Here is a 22078-nt window from a genome sequence, read left to right on the forward strand (position 1 = left end):
AACATTTGTCCTATGTGAAGAGAATCAAAAAACTCCAACTATTCTCTGTCTCATATCATCTGCTAAGAGGCGATCTCTGCTTACCTTATAGAGCCATGTCTGACCCAGCTCGGTTAGAAATGCTACATCTAAAGAAATACCAATCCCTCTGCACTACAAGCTCCAGAGACCTCAACGTCATTACCACAATCAACAGAATATGCTAGAGGGACTGGTTCATAACCCAGAGACTGCCCATGCTATGGAATAAACTTCCCATACATGTCAAGCAGAACACCTCACTGGCCATCTTCAAGAGAAGTCTTGATGAGTGGATGGAAAATAGAAAAGTCACCCCAGGGATCACTCCAGTGGCTTTACTCGACAGAGGGAGTAGGAACTAAGGTCGGGTGGCACGATGCCAGGGTAAACCTATGGGCTAGGCTTGTAAAGGCTCCAGGGCCATTAGCCTAGTACACACCTATGAACCTATAAACAGGAGGTATGGCAATAAGGCCCTAAAGCTCAAAAACCCTCAGAGCAGGAGTAGGAAGCCAGCAATAAGACAGTCTTCCCTGTACAATGTTGCAAAGAAGCAGAATCTGCAGGCTCAACAGGAGCCAGAGTCAATTTTTCCAAAACAAAATTAAGGTCCCAAGGAGGAGGAATGGGTTTTCTTGGAGGCCTAAGATGCAGGACGTCTTTAACAAATTTTCTGACCTGAAAATGAGAAGGGAAGGATGATTCAAGGACAGACAAACACAAATGGCTGGCAAATGGGCCTTCACAAAAGAAAATGTCAAGCCAGACTGGAACACCTCACACAAACAAGAGAGAAACAAAGTGGACCTCCACTGAAAAAGGGTCCTGGTTATGAGCAAGGCATCAGACAGAAAATCTTTTCCATTTGGACATACAAGATTCTCCAGTTGAGGGTTCACTTTCCTCCTGTACAACATTGAGAATGTCTTCAGAAAACAGGTGCCTGAAAAGAAACAAAACCCTATTACCCGTAGTGTTAGCTGAAGAGTGAACAACTGAGGATGGATGAGAGACCCATTATCCTGTGTGAGGAGATACAAACAGTGAGGTAACTTGTGGTGATTGCCACTGGCCAGTTGCCTTAAGTGGCAGAACCAAGATAAGAAACATTCCCTTCCAAGAAAAAGAAAGGGCCTCTGTCTTCCGTGCCAGATGAGAGGGAGATGCCTGTGCAGAAGGAAGGTAAAAAAATCTGCCAGAGAGCACTCCACTGATGGGCAATGTTCAGAAACACATCTATGTGAAGCATCTCTTCATGAGCCTAGGTTTTGGACTTACTCAATCTGCCACTAAATTGTGCTCTAAAGGAATGTATGCCACCTGAAGAGTTAACTAATAACTGACAGCCACCTCCAAAACCTAAACAGCCATCCTGTAGAGGAGGTAAAATTTTGTGCCTCCCTGGTTCTTGACATACCACATCACTGTAGTGTTGTCTGTACACACCTTCAAGGGGCCTGGAATAACATGGGGTGAAAAGCTTGAAGGGCCAGAATCAGAGCTATTATCTATTTGATGGTGATATGGTCTGACCTCTGATGTGGGGGCAGACATCCCGAACTTCCAGATGACTACATGAAGCCCTCACCCCATGTCTGAGGCATTAGTGAAGAGTCCTCAAAAAAGGGACTGGAGGCAGGCCTGAGTCAAGGGCAAACCATTGAATCCGCCACTCAAATTCCTTTTTTTTTATCGGTTGTCTAGATAAGGAAAAATCTGACTGCATTGGAGCCTGCAGAAAGCAATCACAGGAGATAGGCATTTTGTGAAAAACCTTTGTGGCAGTAAAGAGGCCAAATGGGCAAAGCAGAGAACTGACAATTAGAGGAAGAAACAGAGAACTGTAAAACCTTCCTGAAAACAGGGTGAATATGGATATGGGGGCAAGCATCCTTCACATCCAAAGTCACCAGAAAAGCCTAGGGTATTACAAGAGGAAACAGTGTTTGAAGCATAAGCATCTGAAAAGAGGGGATCTCAAGAAAAGGTGGTGAGCAGGAAGAGATCCAGAAAATGTCTCCAAGTGCACTCCTTTTGAGGAACCAGGAACATTCTGGAATAAAAACCCTTTCCCATTTGGGAAGGGGGGTAACAGGCTGAATGGTCCTTTGGTTCACCAGGGAACCTAGGACATCCAGGAAATGAAGAAGTTGCTCTAGAGGAGGTTGAGAAATCCCTGAAAAGAGAAAGACAGACTTCCATACCATGAAGTAACCCTGACAGATGGTAGAAAGAACCCAAGACTCTGACATGATGGAAACCCAAATTGGAAGACAAAGGGAAAGTTGAAGAGACAAATAAACCTGGTCTAAGAGTGGGGGTAGTCATTGTAGAGCAATATGTATGTGTGTATACCTTTAAGAAGCTTTCTAGGGGCTTGCACATGTATATAAATACTGAGCACATGTGAGCCCGACTGCCATTTTGTAATAAGCTGTTGAGATGCAAGTATGCATGTCTGTGTAGTCTGTCAGTTAATCAGTTTATTTTTTGTACTGCTGCTATCAATCCTGACGTATTTCTACATAATAAATCATATAAACGAACCAATGCGCCTGTTCATCTTCACTTGTGAAACAAGACAAATGACATGGTGTCAGAATGGGATACTGAATCAGGACTGAAGGCCCTCAGCTAAAGCTGAAGGACTACAGACAAATGGATCATCCCTACTGTATGTATAACTCACAAAAAAAGGTCAGAAATGAATTTCAGGTATCAAAGCTTACTTAAATGATTTCATACTCAAAAAATATGAAACGAAGCACTCAGAAAGCTTTAAACGAATTTCTAGTTAAATGAAATGTCTGAAACTGCAACATATTGATAAAAATATTCGAATCACTAAGGTAAATGTTTTAAATAATGTCTGAATCACATAAAATGTATAAAATAAAGAAAACGACCAAATTTTTTTTCAAAGTAGCTCATAGCACATACTTTTTGCACTAATTAAAGCTATTCAAAATATCCAAAGTATACACAGTGTTTGCAAGTTTGTGCAGTATTACAGTACAGTTATTTAAAAAAATACAGCCATTTCAAAGCATATTTCGCAAAGTATAGTATTTTGAAGAGTTTATTGTGCATTTGAAAGTTATTGCAAGTACTGGCTGTGTGCGCATGTTCATATATAATTACAAGGGACATATTTTCAGTGTGTTTGGGCATACTCTGTTGGCATGGCTGAAGGATTTCGAAAATCTGGTCCACTTGTGTTTGATAAGAATACTGCAGAGAATTGGGGAGTGTTTGAGCAAGAGTATGATATTTTTATACAAGCTGCATTTTCTGATAAAGATGACCATACAAAGACATTTATTCTGCTTAATTTAGCTGGTTCAGAAGCCATCGAAAGAGCCTTAATTTGTGTATACACCTGCGGTAGTGCAGGAGAGGGGAAACCATCATATAGTGGCACTGGCTGAGTCAAGGGATGACCTCAAATGCTTAAAATGTACATTTAGAGAAATGTGTAACCCCCAAATGAATATTACAATGGAAAGGCACTTATTTTACACAAGAGATGAAAAGCCTGGGGAAACTTTTGCAGCTTATAAAACTGATTTGGTGATTTAAGGGATGAGTTGATAAAAGACAGACTTGTGTGTGGTATTAAAGGTGATGCTGTGAGAAAGATTTTGCTTTGTGAAAGTAATTTAACTTTGAATAAGGCCATTGAGATTTGTCAGGTACATGAGCTTACAGAAAAGTACACAAATATGCTTACAAATGAGAAATGCATGTTTCCAGTATCTTCTAAAGCCCATATTGATAGTATGCAGCACGTAGTTAAAAGAAACAGACCCGAGCACATGGCAGCAATGTGAGCACTGTAACCGTCACTGGGAAACCCCATGCCTTTCTAGCAAATTCCTGAGTGCGCACAAAGAGGAGTCAACAAACTCAAAGAATGGGCCAATTTCAGTGCTGTCATAATTGTGATGGAAATCCTGAGTCTAAAAGAGAAAAGTGCTTAGCTTTGGGTCAGCAATGCCACAAATGCAATAACTGGAATAATTTCAAAAGGTTTTGTAAATCAAATAAGGGACATTATTTTATTAAGAGAACATTCAAAGAGACAAGTAGATCAGTTAGAAAGCTGTGACCCTTACTTTTTATGTTGATGGTGTGTGCATGCTTAATGAAATAGTCAATGCAATAGATTTACTGGCAAAGAATGAAGCATTTTGTACTCTCAAAGTTGATACAGTTTCAAAGTGCAATGTTATGTCAGCAGAAACATATGCTAGAGTATGTGCTGGTGAGAAGCTTGACTTGGCAAAGTGTGCAAAGCTTGTTGCTTATGGTGGTGAAGAAATTCAAACTGAAGATTCAGTAATGCTTTCATGTTTCTTTGCTGGGAAAAGCTATGATTTGCAATTTTACGTGGTCAAAAGGCACATAGTCATTATTAGCCCCCCCGAGACAGTTTGAAAATTGGACTACTTTCATTTAACAAGGAAGTCCACCATGTTAGCTTAAAAGACCACTATTCTAATTTTGCCCAGTCTATTTTCTCTACATATGCTGATTTTTTTGAACAAGCTAGGTAAACTCCCAATTGTGTACTCCATGAAGTTAGACCCAGAAGTCAGTCCAATGGTCAGACCAGCCCAGAAAGTTCCAGTAGCTATGCAGAACAGAGTCAAAGACGAGCTAGACAAAGTGGTGCAGCAAGGTGTAACTGGTCCAGTTGATGAACCTGCTCATAGCTGTCCTTAGGCATAGGCCAACTATGTGGCCGCCTAGGCTGCCAGTCTAGCAGGTGCACTTTCCCAGTATTTATTTGGTGTAGGTAGACCAGAATGGGGGCATCAGGTGTTGTGGTGGAGGCACTGTGGAGCCTTTTTGCCTAGGGCACCAGTTGACCTAAGGCCACTCCTGAACCTGCTGAATGAGTATCTTCCATGGTTGAAGCTCATAAGGAAAGCTCAGATGATATCAGAATATGTATTGATCAACAAGATTTGAATAAAGTGCTGAAAAGACTTCATCATCCAATGTGTACAGTTAAAGTAGTCACTGCTTTTATGCCAAATGCCACTGCTTTTCTGTCTTAGATGCAAAGAGTTCATTCTGGCAAATCTTGCTTGACCGAAAATCATCATTGCCAACCACTTTCAGTACTCTGGTACAGATTTCTGAGAATGCCATTTGGGATAAATTCTGCTAGTGAAGTCTTCCAGCATGCAATGGAGCGATTCTTTTCTAGGTATCCGTGTGCTACTATAGTGGATGATATTCTACTAGGAGGTAATGGTGAAACTGAGCATGACAGAAACCTCAAGAATGTTTAAAAAGAGCAAGTGAAGTGAATCTTAAGCTGAATTCACAGAACTGCAAATTCAGGCTACGAGAAGCTACTTATGTTGGTCATTTATTTACCAGTTCAGGCTTATAATCATATCCTTCCAAGCAAACTGCTATTCTTGAGATGCCTGCTCCAGACAATATCCAAGCCCTACAACATTTCCTTGGCTTTGTTAACTACACAGGCAAGTTCATTCCAGACTTGAGACAACTTTCAGCACTGCTTAGAGAGCTGACATGCAAAGATATGCCTTGGTCATGGTCAGACCACCACCACAGAGCATTTGATGTCCTGAAATAGAGATTTGCCAGTCCACCAACTCTCAGATACTATGATGTTCACAAACCAGTTACTCTTTCTTGTGATGCTTGGAAATGTTATCTTGGTGTAGTCATTCTTCAAGAGTGCAGACCAGTAGCCTATGCATGCAGAACTCTAACACAAACTGAAGATAAATAGCTCTTGTCACTGTGTTTGCATGTTCCAAACACCATGATTATATTTATGGTCGACCTATCCAGAATGAAACAGAACACCAACTTCTAGTCACTATTTTGAGAAAGCCTATGCATACAGCTCCTGACAGATTGCAAATGCATGATGTTGAAATTGCAAAAGTATAATTTCAATCTTTTCTACACAAAAGGCAAACATCTTTATCTTGCTGATGCATTGTCCAGATCACCCAGAAATACCACTGAACAGCATGAAAATGAGAAATTTGATTTGAAGTCATGGAAATGAGAAATTCTTCTGCCACACCTCTTAATGAGCTTAGACGTCCTTGCCACAAGAGTATATTACTATTTTGCACTGTGGCCACCCAGGAGTAGATTATACCAAAATAAGGGTGAGAGATCTATTATTTTGGCCTTCTATATCACAGGACATTGAGAGAGTACTTTCATCTTTTTTGTATGTAATAGCACTAAGCCACATAAACAGAAAGAACCAGTTCATCTAAACTGAATTCCTGGACTACCATGGTCGAGTCCGCACAAAGTTATTTCTGGCAATGCTACACAGTTTACAATTCAAAAGATTTGCTAAAGAGTGGGACTTTACTCATATTACTAGTAGCCCTGAGAACCTGCAATCAAATGGTTTGGAAGAACGTGCAGATGTCCTTCAAGGATGCAACTGCAGTCCTGACATATGGGTTGTCCTGCCTCAGGCAGCCCTTCGGTCGGCCGGATTCCAAAGTCTGGGTCTGGCGTTGGCTGATGTCGCCCTTTCCCCGACGTCAGAGCGCCTAGGGTATAAAAGCATCAGCCGATGCCATCTTCTTCAGTCTTTCTTGCCACACGGCATGCCCGAAGCAGAAGCAGTTCGCAAGTGCCGGTCGACCAGCTCCTGCGTTTTCAGCTACTGAAGTCTTCAAAAAAGCCAAGTACCCCGTTGGGGACCTTTTCTTGCCTCAGCCGATGTCAGATAAAACTGTAAAAGTTAATAATTGTTTAACTTGTGGGAAACAAATACCTCATAAGGATTTCCACTCTTACTGCTTACCCTGCCTAGGCCCAGAACACAACGTCTTAGCCTGTACAGCTTGTGCTTCTTTCAATAAATGCACTCTTAGTCGTCGGACAGAGTTTGCACAGGATTATTTTGGGGAAGATTTCTGTTATATCATGCCGTTGGAGCTTCCGACAGCACATTTACCTAAAAAACGGAAGGATAAGGACCGACACCCACGGTCCGTGGTCTCGGCCGACACCATGCTTAGGCCTACCGCGAGTGTCTCGGTCTCTTCTGAGCCGGTTTCACAACCGCTACAGACCGACGACACCGCCCCACAGTTACTTCGGTACCGGAGGCCAGCTCGGTGGCGGTTTCTGTTCTCCCCTCTGAGACCGTAGCCCAGGATATTCCTGACACCATTTCAGTGGATAAGACTACTCCAGCACGCGGGGCTGCCAGGCCTCCAGTGTCTATGTCCATTAAGGCCTACACACATGCTAAGGCTGCCAAACAGGCTAAGTCTCTCCCTCCAAGTTCTGTTTCTCTGGGATCCACTTCTGGTTCTCAAATTTTAAGTTTAGCTGAGGACATTATTTCTTTAATTAGGGGTTCTCAGCCACATCCAGATAAAGGCTCTCAGCCGCCTTCTGTCAAGAGGCCTAGGGTTGAGCAGGTAGATCCCCAGTCCTCTGATGAGGCCTCAGGTGATTCTGCACATTCAGACTACCAGGAGGAGGCCTTCCCGGCCTACAAGGATTCTGATTCGGAGGAATCCATTCCCTCTGCTTCTCCTCCTGAGGAGTTTTCCTTTGGGGAAACGCTTCATTCCATGAGGGAACACTTCAAATGGCAAGGCCAAGAATACTCAGATTCTAGGAAAAGGTTAAGGGAATTTTTAAAGCTACCTCAGCATAGACCCTTAGCTATTCCTCCAGTTTTAAATGTTTTAGATGATGTGTACTTAGAATCTAGTGTTTCCCCTGACTCCCTCCCCCCTGCTCCTGTCAAGCCAGACAGGTACTACAGGGTCCCAGACACACATCAATTTCTGTACAAGGGTCATACTGCTGACCCTGAAACTATTTCTCAGGGGCCTAAAGGGGTTTCCTCCACTACTGCTAAGAATCCACTTCCTTCGGAAAGAGATTCTAGGGCTTTAGAAAGGTGGGGCAAGAAAGTATATACATCTTCCACCCTTTCTATGCGAGCATTAAATTGTCAATTTCATATGATTCAGTATCAGGAATACATGTTGGATGACTTGCAAAAGAAAATGGCTTCCCCTGAACCATTAGATAGAAAGGGGTTACAGGAATTGGTTCATAATACTCAGCAGGTTAGCAACCATTTCCTTCAGTGTGGATATGATGCATTGGAAGCTTCATGTAGAGCAGCAATGACAGGTGCGGTCATACGCAGACATGCTTGGTTAAAGGAACAAACATTGCCAGACCATGTGAAAATTAAGCTTTTGGATGCACCACTAGAGAAACATAAGCTATTTGGTGCTACTGCACAAGAGGTTTTAAATAAAATAGAGGAAAAGGCAAAATCAGTGCAAACAGTCAAAGATTTCCTCCAGGTACAGCCTCCAAGATTCAGCAGGAATTGGCCTTCTAAGCATTGGTCCTTTCCAGACACAGACAAATTTCAAAGAGGCAAAAACAGACGTGGCAGAGGTAGAGGGCAAACTTGAGGCTCCTACAGAGGACGTCAATGGCAGCCTCCCAACCAGAGAGGTGGGGAAGGACCTTCCACTGCTCAGCAGGGACAATCTCAATGACTTGACTTTGACTCCGCCATCCAGGGCTCAATTAGAAGCACCTTTGGGTGGAAAATTATCTTTATTCTCACAAAATTGGCACAATATTACAAAGGACAAATGGATACGGGACATAATAGACAAAGGATACAGATTCCATTTTCATACACTACCAACAAGACATGGCAGGCCAAACCTGCCACCAAATCAAAGGGCAGAGGCACTCAAACAAATAACAAACCTACTTCAAATAAGAGCAATAGAGAAGGTTCCTTCTGCAAAACAAAGCCAAGGATTTTATTCAAGACTGTTCCTTGTTCCAAGAAAAGAAAACCAATGGAGACCCATTCTGGACTTGTCCGCACTGAATACTTACCTTATTGTGCCAAAATTCAAAATGCTGACTTTACAGCAACTCCTTCCCATGCTGGGCAAGGGGTCTTGGCTGGTAACTCTGGACCTCAAGGAGGCATACCTGCATGTCCCAATCAAACAAAGTTGCAGAAGATACCTCAGATTTCTTGCAGGCTCAGAGCATTATCAATTCTCAGCATTGCCCTTTGGCTTATCTACTGCGCCCAGAGTGTTCACGAAATGCCTGGCATCAGTAATTGCACATTGCAGACTTCAGGGGATACAAATATACCCTTACCTGGACGACTGCCTTATACAAGCGGACAGCCAACAAGCCTTGTTAAAAAACATGGACTATGTCATTCACCTACTGCAGGCCTTGGGATACACAGTCAATATTCAGAAATCAAGTCTCGTACCATCCCAACAAATACCTTTCCTGGGTGCCACACTGGACACAAACACCCAGATGGCGTTTCTGACAAAAGAAAAACAAACAATTACCAGAATACTTCAGAAAATTAGCAACACACACCCAGATGACTGCAAGGAAAATCCTGCAGGCCCTGGGTTTCATGGCATCTTGCATTCTTCTGATTCCACACGCAAGGCTGCGTATGAGGAAACTACAATGGTATCTAAAACGTCTATGGTCTCAACACAGCCACAGCCTGGAAGCATTGATCCCACTCATTCCATGCCTTCAAAAGGAATTTCTGTGGTGGGCTCAAGCAAGCCAGATAAACAAAGGTCTGCCTTTCAGCAAGCCTCATACAAGTCAAACCATAACAACAGACGCCTCAGACCATGGATGGGGGGGCGCACATGGAGGGCAGATGCATTCAAGGACAATGGACACAAAAAGAAAAGCATCTGCACATCAACCAAAAAGAAATGCTGGCAGTGATGCATGCAATCAAGGCCTTCGAAAAGTTCATGCATCAGGGCCATCTACTAATAAAGACAGACAATACCACAGTTATGTGGTACATAAACAAGCAATGAGGTACCCATTCCTACCCTCTTTGCAGACTAGCAATGAATCTCTGGGATATTTCCCTACAATTGAAAATAGAGCTACAATCCCAGTTTGTACCAGGGAAGGACAATGTTCTGGCGGACAGCCTAAGCAGAAACATCATGGATCCACACGAATGGATGTTGCATCCAGACATTTTCTTACAAATAACTCAAGCATGGGGAAGGCCGGACATAGATCTTTTTGCCTCCCACCTCAATCACCATCTGAAAAAGTTTTGCACAAGGACATACCATCCTCAAGCATGGAAGGTGGACGCTCTCTCCTTCAGTTGGAACTCTCTAACACTATATGCCTTCCCACCTCATCCTTTGATGACCAAGGTGTTACTAAAGATCAAGACAGAGCAACCGAAAGTCATACTGATAGCTCCAGACTGGCCAAGACAACACTGGTACCCACTGCTACGGAGCTTGACACACACCAATCTGTGGCTCCTTCCTCAAAGGCCACTTCTTCTGACACAGCACAATTACAGGACACTACACCCCAGCTTGAAAACATTGAAGCTGACAGCTTGGAAGATTCCATGACTATTCCTCAGGATACACTTTCCAAAAGGGTAAAAGATATCATCCTGGAGGCGCGCAGACCTTCCACTAGAAAAAACATACTCGGCAAAATGGAAGAGATTTCTTATCTGGAACAGCAAAAAGGGTCAAGACCCCATCAGTGATGAGCATTCCACAGATCCTAGAATATTTGGCTGAAATGCTCCACAATGGCCTTTCATATTCTTCCATAAAAATACATGCTTCAGCAATATCTGCCAAATATAACACTGATCCGCCTGTATTTTCTCACCCATTGCTAAGACAGTTTCTAAGAGGTATAAAGAACATCAACCCTCCATGGAAACCACCAGTGCCTGCATGGGACCTCAACTTCATGCTGGAAAAATTAACTCTTCCTCCCTTTGAACCAGCAGCATCTTCAGAGTTGAAATTTCTGTCTTGGAAGACAGCTTTCCTTCTGACAGTAACCTCAGCAAGAAAAGTCTCTGAGCTACAGGCCCTTATGGCAATACAACCATTTCTCATTTTTCATCAGGACAGAGTTTCTTTGAGAACCAGTCCATCATTCATGCCAAAGGTGGTATCCAGGGTGTCCCTGAATCAAGCTATTCACCTGCGTACCTTCTTTCCCAATCCTCAAAATAAAGGAGATAGACTTCTGCACACCTTGGACATACACAGACAGTTGCGCTACTACTTGGACAGAACAAAGTCTTTCAGAAAATCTGACCAGCTTTTTGTAGCTTGCGCTGCTGGATTGCAGGGAAAAGCAATTTCCAAACAGACAATTTCTAAATGGATTGGAAATTGCATTCGATTCTGCTACTCTTTTCATGGAAAAACTGTGCCAGCTGACATCAGGCCACATTCCACCAGAGCTACAGCCACCTCCACAGCCTTTTTAAGAGGAGTGGCAACAAAGGACATTTTAGAAGCTGCTACATGGAGCGCCGTGCATACATTTTCCAAACATTACAACCTGCCTTTATATTCCAGATCCAGAGCAGGGTTTGCTTCTGCAGTCCTGCAGGGCATTTTAGCTACACCATCTTTGTCTTAGTGCCTACCACCCCCAGGTTGGCTATGGTATTCAACCCATATGTCAGGACTGCAGTTGCATCCTTGAAGGACATAGTACAGTTTTGTACCTACCATAAATGTAGATGTCTGATAGGTATGCAACTGCAGTCAGGTTTTCCCTCCCACCTACCCCTCTGTGGTATCCTTTTGGGTTTCTACCCCTCATTTTAGCTACCTGGGGTAATCTTTTATGGTGTATTTGTTTTTATGTTGTTGTACTTGTCTGGAATTTTTTCTCTATTTTCAAAATTTAGCCTTCCTTAGAGGGCACCTGGCATCTGGGGCAAGAAACACTCTAGAAGATGGCGTTGGCTGACGCTTTTATACCCCAGGTGCTCTGACGTCAGGGAAAGGGCGACATCAGCCAACGCCGGACCCAGACTTTGGAATCCGGCCGACCGAAGGGCTGCCTGAGGCAGGACAACCCATATGTCAGGACTGCAGTTGCATACCTATCGGACATCTACATTTATGGTAGGTACAAAACTGTACTTTCAAAGTGTGAAACATTTACTAGAGAAGTTAAAATGAGGCAATAGTGATGTTTTCTTGAATCTCAGAAATATTCCTTGTGATAAACATCTTGGTTCACCTGCACAGAGACTTCTGTTGAGATGAACCAGAAGCACACTATCAGTAGTAAATTATTGGTTCCATGTGTCATGAACAGCAGATCAGTGAGAGCCCATCTGTTGAAAAAGCACTTATCCCAGAAGTCATTATGATGTCCAGCAAACCACTCAATCCATTATGAGAAGGGGAGATGGTGAAAATGCAGATGTCCAAAGGTTTTGCTCAGACTGGAGTCGTGAAAAATGGATGTCCTGAGCCGAGATCGTACATTGTGAAATCACAAGGATTAGAATTTAGGCAGAATCGGAAACATTTTGTCCCGGTGTCCGAGCCTGTAGTGCAGTATCATACCTGTGAGAAAGACCGTCTCAGAGTGAGTTAGCATTCCAGTTCCTGAGGACATTCCAGTAAATATCCCTGTTCCTGAGAAGAATCCTGAAACTCTAGAATCTGTTTTGTTCACCAATGACTATCCCTGTTGCTAAATCCAGTTTTGAGTGCTACATCACTAGATCAGGTCGCATTTCCAAACCATGTTCCAGATACATGGCAACTTGGACATAAGCATTGTGTCTGTTTCTCATTGTCTGTACAATTGCATGTTTCTTTTCAAATGTCATTATACCGTAAACAATTCATTAAAGAGGGAGGATGTAGATCAATATGTATGTATACCTTTAAGAAGCTTTCTAGGGACTTGCACAAATGTATAAATACTGAGCATGTGTGAGCCTGACTACCATTTTGTAGTTAGCTGTTGAGATGTAAGCATGCATGTCTGTGTGGTCTGCCAAGTTAATCAGTTTGTTTATATTTTGTACTGCTGCTATCCATCCTGATGTGTTTCTTCATAATAAAGCATATAAACGAACTACCCCACCTCATAGCTACACTTGATAAAGTGGTGAGCCACTTGAGAAGTAGAATCTTAAATAGATAAGGCAGAAGATTTGCCTTCAGAATAAGGGAGGTCAGAAAAAACCTGACAAAACTTGAGCAATCAATGCCACAGCATATCTGGTCATGTTGGTCTGGAAGTTAATAACTCTAAAGGCCAAACTAGAAGCAGTGTAAGCCTCACTACTCCTATTCATTGCCCTATCCTTATAAGAAGACAAGCGCTTGGAAAGTCTGTGCCATCAACAAGACTTGTTGGCGGGACAGACTTCTGTCCCAGACACTTCCCCATCTATGGAACAGACTCCCTCTCTACATCAAGCAGAGTACCTCTTTACCCCTTTTTAAGTGCAACCTGGATAACTGGATGGGAAACAGAAAATATACCCCTGGGATTCTACCCATGTCCCTGCTGGACAGGGGCATCAGGTGCTAATTTGTCTAAACATGGGCTAAACTCTTGGCTAGGCTTATACGGGCCCCAGGGCCAATATCCTAGTAGCCTCCTTTGATCCTATGTCAGAAGAGACTCACACCACAGCAGGATTAGCAGAAGGACACAAATAAAATTGACAATCCTTCGGAACCTTATAGAACCTATCAGGTTTCTTAGGAGCAGGAGACTGAGAATCAAGAGACTTGGAAGCAGCAATGAAAGTGTCTTACAAGACAGCCGGCACAGGAGGAACTGCAAATGGTTTACTGATGACTGCAAAATGGGTATGATTTAACCCCTGCACGTACTTGTACCCACCAGAAAGACTAATACCTGGTGTATGGATGATGGTCTTAAACAGAAACAATAAAATATGAAGTATTGTTTCCTTTGGAAAACAGCAGTTTACTTCAACTTACAATATTAACAACACTCCATTATCAAGTGCAAAAGTTGTTAGAGATCTGGGCACCTAGGCAGATAGTTCTCTCTCTCTCCTTTGATCACTTCATGGCAAGTGTAGTTAGGAAATCCTTCTTATGCTGCAATTAATTGCCAAGGGTGTTTCATCTACATCCAGGGATAATGTCATAATTTCAGAATAATGGGCAGTAGATATGTAGAAGGATTAAAAAGTAAGGAATTTATAGAAGCAAAAAAGAAAAGTGGAAAGCAACAGGCTGAAGAGCAATTGAAAGAAGCTAGAATGTCCTGGAAAGAGTACACAAAGACATGAATGAACGCAGAGCAGCCGTTTTTAAAATGACTACCTTTCAACATTAATTCTAGAGCAACCTAAATTTTGCCTCAACATCAGAAGCAGCAAAGGGCTGAAAGAATGATAATTAAAATCAAGAAATATGTGAATAGTAGGGTAGAAGCTGAACCATTAAAATAGGAATACAATGCTAAATTACGCTACAGCATAAACAAGATGCAGAGGATGAGAGTAACCCACAGCAAATGGTAATGTTTCCAGGTAAGTATAACTTCCTTGATTAACATAAGTAGAAAGAGTGGTATTAACATCAAAAATAAGGAAACTGAAATTAAAGATGCAATAAGAAACCAGAATATGGGGGAAATCCTTATAGTGATACAATTCCAATGAAAGTGTGGAAAAAAGAATGAGCAGGGTGGAAAGGTCTGGTTAGTACTTTTAAATACTTTTTTTTTCTCGGTGGGAATAAGATTTTGACTTGGGAAGAAGCAGTAACGCTAGTTATACTAACAAGTGAAAGGATCCCCTTTATCCAGGGTTATAAAGATCATGCCAGTTCTGAATAATTACTAGATAGTTACAAAATACTTAAGACAATTAAAAAAAAAATGGCAAAGATATCACTAAGAATAGCACACCTAAATCAGTGTGGTATTATAGCAGGTAGGCAAACATTTGACAATGTTAACAGAACCCTTAAGATTGAAAAGAATGATTGGACAATAATAATAATAGATGCTAATAGGTATCGGTGCTGAAAAACTATTTGACAGAGTGAGATGGGAATTTATAAAGTGGCCACAATAATAATAGATGTTAATAAGTATCGGTGCTGAAAAACTATTTGACAGAGTGAGATGGGAATTTATAAAGTGACCACTTGATGTATGTCAGTTTCCACAAACATGGGAAACAATAGTGAATATCAGAGGAGGTCAAGCAACGGTGATGTGCAGTGGGGAGCTCTCTAAAGCATTTAGCCTTACAAGAAGAACTAGGTAGGACTGTCCATTTCCACCATGACTCTTTGCTTCATATTTAGAACTATTAGACAGGCACATAAGACAATCAAACATAACTGGATATAAATGGAGAAATATTAATGGGAAAATAGCATTTTTTACAGATAATATGCTACCAATCAAAAGTGATATACAATTATATTTTATTAAATGAAGTATTTTAATAGTACAGCAGAACATAAAGTAAATGAAGCAAAAACATAGGGTCTAGTAATGAGCTAAGCATCAATGCATGATTTGGTTCAGAGCTTCTTCTGTGGGTCATGACAAGATGAGATTTGGGAATTTGCTCCGAACGAGATAAATAGCAGTTTCCGTAGTCTTGTCTTATGTACACTGAAAGCAAGATGCATGAAATAAAGATGTTTTTGGTCCTACTGGTGCCGTATGTAGGTCAGGCTCATTTGCATCATCCAAGGAATCAGATATGGAAGAATACAAAAAAGGAAAACGGGAGTTTTTTTGGGATACAAAGAAGAAAGAGTGCAACAGGAAAAAACAATACTGACAAACCGGGCAGTTTGGGACTTCCAGATTTGGAGGGATATTATAAAGCTATGCAGCTTACATTAATGTATTTGATTCAGAATATGGAATATATGCCTTAATGGAAGCACATAATAGGTACAACGTTCAATGTTTGTTGTTTGTCTTTTTGGATTTTCCCGGTTAGGGGTCGCCACAGCGGAACTCCGGTTCGCTAATGATTGGCAGTAGATTTTTTGGTGCCAAGTTGCCAGCCCGATGCCCAACCTTCAGCAAAGGCACATCCATTTACGCATGTCTTTTGGAGGCCACTCGACCGCGGGAAGGACATGCAGACTCCACACAGAAGGCACTTCAGCCGAGAATCGAACAGGAGAACCTCTTGCTGTGAGGCAACAATGCTACCACTGTACCACCGCGGCTTCCAATGAGGTAACAAAAAGATCATGTGTGGGCATTGGAGCAGATCTTGGAAATTAACATAAAAAACATTACGTACAGACTTCTATACATAAAGATATTAAGCAAGGTTAGACCTTGGGGAAAAAATAGAATAACACCAATAGATTATACAATATATAGTAATAGGAACAACAAATTAGAGAGAGACATGAATATTTGGAGAAGAAAGAACAAAAAATGGCAGCAGCAGCTAAATGGAGATGAGGTATAAAATGGGATGAAGCTATAAAACAGTTGTGGGTTATTGAATTCTGTCAACTTACATATGCAGGTCTAAAATTACAGCTCAAGGGTGGATAGTAATTTTGTTAAACCACAAATAGTGATTTTGTAAGTGAAGCCAGAACAGAAATGACAGATTAGAAAAGAATAATAGAACATATAGGGCAATATTAGATTTCATAAAGACCGTACAGTATAAAGATACAAATAGCATGGGATCTAGATAAAAATTTCAGATGTAAAGAGAAATATGTCTTAATTCTAGATACACACTTAAATGAAGAAGAATAACAATTGTTGCATGTAACTATTCACACGTTTAGTCCTATACTGTCATTGAAACTTTAAAGAATGTTCCTAAAGACAAAAGGCACATTTGTTGGAGTTGTGATGGTTTGGGGGGGGGGGGGGCTTTTAGAAGTATATACTTTGGGAAGGTATAGAGTTACTACAGTACAAAGATTACTTCAATGGCATGTTAACCTCAGTACAGAAATGTTTTTTGCTTAGTTGTTGTAAAATAATGTACTAAAAAGGTGAAAGCATTACTATCTTTAGTGTTGAAAGTAATTAAAAGCTACAACTAGAAGATAGAAAACCACAGACAAAACATTAACACGAGAGGTGAAAATGATAATTAACAAAAATTAAAAATATGGAATTGAGAATTTTAGAGATCACAAACAGAACTCCACAGTAAAGAATGGGTTATATAGGGTGCTGCAATAGAATCTAAACGACAAAAATATTGACACAAAACAAAAGTACCCAAGATCTACATTTACTTAATACTGTAGACTCCAATAACAACTGAGAGGTAATTTGTCCAATTGTTAAATCTTGAAACATAGTCAAAATGAAATATAGCCTCTAATTACTGCCTCATCTTAAATTAGGTTGTAAATAGTTAATTGTGTGTTTAACTGTTTTTGTTTAATTATGTAATAAGCAATTTTAAGTTAATCGTGGAATTAAAACTGGATAGCTGCAGTAATATTTGGATCTGCATGTTTGACAATGGCAAGTTACAGATAATTGAAAGCACTGACTGACATGAGGCTGCTTTATTAGTGTAGTAAATTTATAAAATTATAAATTACTTGTATCAGCAATCAGTGCCAAAATAACAAGTGCTATATTCATGGAGATTGTGCAGTAATGTTAAATTAGTAAACGGTAAAATAAAGTATTTACATTACTCAAAAAAGGTGAACACCTGCCCCTTAAAAACAAACAAAAGACCCCTCACTCCTAAAATGCACTCAAGAAGTTAATGAACTTAGAAAAATAAATTAATCCATCAAAGCCAAGTATAAACTTTAAATACCACAGTTAGCAAAGACAACTGACAGAACTGATGAAATTATTTATTTTAATACATTAACTGTTTATTTATACTGTAAACCTTTTGCTTCACTGCCTATTCAAGCAGTTACTTTATAAGCATGCTTGGCTAAACATGTTTTTTTCTTCTGTTACAGCAGTGGTTTGAAAGTCTTGACTGGTAACTGGACTGCCAGTGAAGCCTTTTTAGTTGCATTTTATTGGAAAAACACATGTAACTTCTTGTGCATTTGATTAAGAAAAGCATTAACCTTTTACACTTCTAATACTGCAGGAAGAATTGAAAATTACTCCTAGCTATACATTAAATTATTACACTGCTATAGTCTGAAAGCACTGTGATTTATGTTGGACTACTACATTACAATGTTAACTAAACTTAATACATCTCATTATATGTTAGCTCAGACTCTTACATTTCAAGGATCTTGTGATAACACAAAGCAATTACAACTTAACATTTGTGCTGGAAAAATTAACTATTCATGTATGCTACATTTTTAAAGTACACATAACAAGTAGAAGTAAAATGAAACAATACAAAACGGAGTAGAGGAAACCATTTTATATTTACACAACAGCTATCAACAGCCACAAATCCTTCTTCAGTTATGTAAGAAACCTTAGGAATATTACACAGCATTGCACTGAACCGGCAGTTCAGAGCCAGCTTCTGAGGGCATAGCCAACATATTAGCAGATAAATTTTCCCAGCTTCTCCCCTCTATATCCCCCTTGTTTCCTCCACATAACATCTTGTCTTTACCCTCCCCCCAAAGATCACTTAGGAGCAGGTCTTAAAGCTATTCTTGAACGTAAAAGACAGTTGCTCTATGGTCACAATGTGCTAAGATGTTTCCGTGCAAGTGTGAAACACTGCCTCACACCCCACACCTGACTATTCAACCTTAGCTTCTCAAGTGATTTTTGTGTCGGAATTAAACAAAAAATGCTGTGTAAAAGTCAATGAGACTTTCAACAAGGGCAAACTGATTTACAAAAAGCAGACTGATCTCACCAAGGCCATTCATACCATCCTACAATTAGGCATTGTACACAAACTAATTAAACTGAACACAACTCCTTATATAATTCACTGGAGGATGAATGGCTCAGAAAAAGAACCCATCAAATCAGGGTTGGAGGAACACTCTCCTCTAGAAAGCTTGTTATCCGTGGGGGTCCTCAGGCAGCTCCTATTTGCCATTTACCTCTATGAAATTCAAATTGATATCAAGTGTTTATGGCTGACCAAGTCTGCAGATGATTGCAAACTTGGAATCATCATCTATGAAGAGTACTCCTGGGTCCTTTTAAGAGTTCTTGATGTTCTAACAAATAGTGCCAAGACTAATGTCTATGGCTAAATTAAAATAAAGTGCATTATCACGTCCTTCAGAAAACATAAGTCCCTAAGCACCTACCAAAAAGAAGATCCCCCACTCAAAACAGATGCATTTATTAGGGATCTGGGCACTTACACAGACAATGAAGTCTTCACTGACCGCAATGTTTATATAGTCATTAAAAACATTCTATCTTGCTCATCTCATCTCCAAAGGTATATAATTGAGATCCAAATAATGCATCCCTCTGTACTCCTCCCTTATCAGGCACATTATAACACAATGCTCCCTCAGGCATGTACTTGTCCAAATACATGATCCATCTGGAAAAGTCCCCAGTACTTTCTCATAAAAATAAATAACATTTTGGGTAGTTACATACATTTGGGACAGTTGCCCTTACAAAGTAAAATAGTGAATTATGCACCAAAGTTTAGCTCTGATGAGTACAGCTGACATATAGGGCAAATGAAATAAAGATAATGAAGCAAACGTGATAAGAATGGTAAAGTAATGACATTTTAGGACATTGCATGATGGCAAGAAATTTATAGCTTCAGAACACATAAAAATGATGAGGGGCGGGGATTGAAAAAGGAAGTCTGAAGGTACTGGAAGAGAGGTACTTCTTTAGATATGATAAGCATAACCAGAAGAATAAAATGCTAAACTACAGAGGGAAACGCCCGCATAAAAAATAGGAGAAATGAACAATATTTTATTAATGCTGAATTAAAGATGCACTATGAAAAAAATATGAGCTTAGACTATTTTGTACACATTTTAAGAATATTAAATATGGATGAAATGTAACATGTAATGCGTGATGTAATGGATGCCCATTTCCATTGGTGGAAGTTTAAAAGGAATATATAAAAAGGCACATTTTGATGCAATAACATTTCTGGAGGGCAAGAGCTAAAGGTGCCAGGATAAATGTTATTTCTCTGGTCTAGATATAATTCTTTTCAGTGTTATTGCTGCTAGATCAGGTTAACACCTACACAAACACATCCATCCATTCACATTTAAAAGTTGCAGAAGATTCTTATAATGGCCCCATTAACGGAAACCTCACCATCCACAAAGTTTACCAGGCAAGGAGGGGGGAAAAGTAGACTGTGTAAGATAGACAAGAAAGGCCTGGCAAACAAACACAAAGACACACACACACCTGAGAAGTTGCCAGTCTGCCTACTGCACATCTTTGGAATGTTGGAGAAAACTACAACACTTGGAGAAAACGTACATAAATGCAGGGATATATCAACTTGAAACATCCTCAGAGTGCCTCTGGCAAATTTCCCCTAAAACTGCTACACAATTACTGGGGGAAAAATACACTAAGCAAAAACAACTCTCTCAACATTATATCTTGTCACCCTTACTTCTTTATGATGACAGCATTCCTATTAGCAGCTATTCTAATGCACATCTACAGCCCCCTCTGTCACCACATTCCAAGGTTAACACAGTAAAAACAACTGACCAATAAAAAACTATGCACTTTAACAAGGCTATTAAAAATGTTCACAAGCAGATCCCTGACCAAATGAATAAATGTGGCCTTTTATCATATGCAAAACGTGGCTTTAGAAATAGATTCATTACCTTCACAGCCATATAAAGCATAAGAAATTCTACATTTATTAATACGTAAACGGCCTTTATACAACTGCCAGCTACATAGAAATGAAGACTGCATTCAAATCCGCCGTCAACCAGTAATTATTACTCAAGCTCAAAAAGCTTCAGTACGTAATAGACACCAGTACCTTTTAAATCTTACCCACACTGAATACAGGTACTCATCCCCTGCTCTTCTTTGGTAAGATTGACAAATGTCAGCAAACAACCTTTTTTCTGTCTAACCAAACATGCATAAGGATGAAGAAGGAACATGCGTCACCTGCACTGCCTTGTAGTGAAACATTAAATGACGGGATGAAGAACAAAGGCAATATTTTCTGTGATGATGTAAAAAGGTTACGGATTGTGGATGGATTCTTTTAAATGTATGTTAAGAATGTGCAGGCAGGTGGATAAAAAATATCTTACAACACTCTGTCATTCAGCTGCTACCAAACAAAAGCTTCTAAACTGCACTGCAGTTTTTAAACTTACCTAAAGAAGTCATCATTTCATAATTCTGTACCATCACTTTCCTGTACAGCTTCCTTTTCTTCTCACTTAACATTATCCACTCTTCATCTGAAAATGTGATAGCAACATCTTCAAAATTTTCAGGAGGCTGAAAAAAAGTGAAACATGCTTGAGTATAAAAAGTCAATGCAGTTATGCTCAGAGGTAAATATTAGGCTATCAGTCTACAGACTATTACAAGCCAAGCGAATAACCAGAATCAGACTCTGTATCTTGAATCTGTGAGGTAAAGACTTTAACCATAATGTCATTCCCTCCACCAAATTCTGGTCAGTTTGATTTTCAGATTCAAACTAAATTGCATTAAAGGAAAAGACCACTGCCACCTGCATATTACTTCAACCCTGAGGTTTCCTTTCACTCTTTAATATAGTTTATGTACCAGAAACCAGCCTGTACTAAGTTTCATTCTTTTGCTTCAGAATCAAAGGAAAGGAAAGTCCACCCATTTTTTAATCCTATCCTCATGCATGCTTTATCACAGGAACTTGTCTCTGCCTTTACAGCACACCACAGAATAAGTAGCTGCAGTTTTTGTAGATCAGTGTGTGATGTACCTTTAAGAAGCATTCCAGTCAGTGGGCACGTTCATATAAATCTTGAGCACATGCAAGCAAGAATGTCATTTTGAGTTAGCAGCCAGAGTGAAACCATGTCTGTATGTAGCCAGAGTGAAAACATGTCTGTATGCAGCAGTCAATCAGTTAGCTTAAGTTTAATGTTCCAGTCAACCATCCTCATGTTTGTAATACACTACTCAAAGGAAAACCCTAGCCTCATTGTCTTATTTGAATACACAAGGTGAGCAACGTGGTGTCAGAAGTGGGATCCAAAGAAAAAGTTCTTCAAAATCATGAAAC

General features: G+C 40.3%; 1 protein-coding gene across 3 annotated transcripts in view; it reads right to left on the minus strand.

Moving 5' to 3' along the window:
* Positions 1–22078, minus strand: part of LOC122809428 (zinc finger protein OZF-like) — a 176869-nt gene that overhangs the window by 123822 nt on the left and 30969 nt on the right. For all 3 annotated transcript variants that reach the window (XM_044080957.1, XM_044080948.1, XM_044080940.1), the window contains exon 2: positions 21180–21306. In XM_044080957.1, coding sequence (XP_043936892.1) covers positions 21180–21306 — 127 coding nt within the window. The remainder of the gene's footprint in view (positions 1–21179; positions 21307–22078) is intronic.

The sequence above is a fragment of the Protopterus annectens genome, chromosome 1.part1 (assembly GCF_019279795.1).
Source record: "Protopterus annectens isolate FY-2018-M chromosome 1.part1, PAN1.0, whole genome shotgun sequence".
Lineage (NCBI taxonomy): Eukaryota > Metazoa > Chordata > Ceratodontiformes > Protopteridae > Protopterus > Protopterus annectens.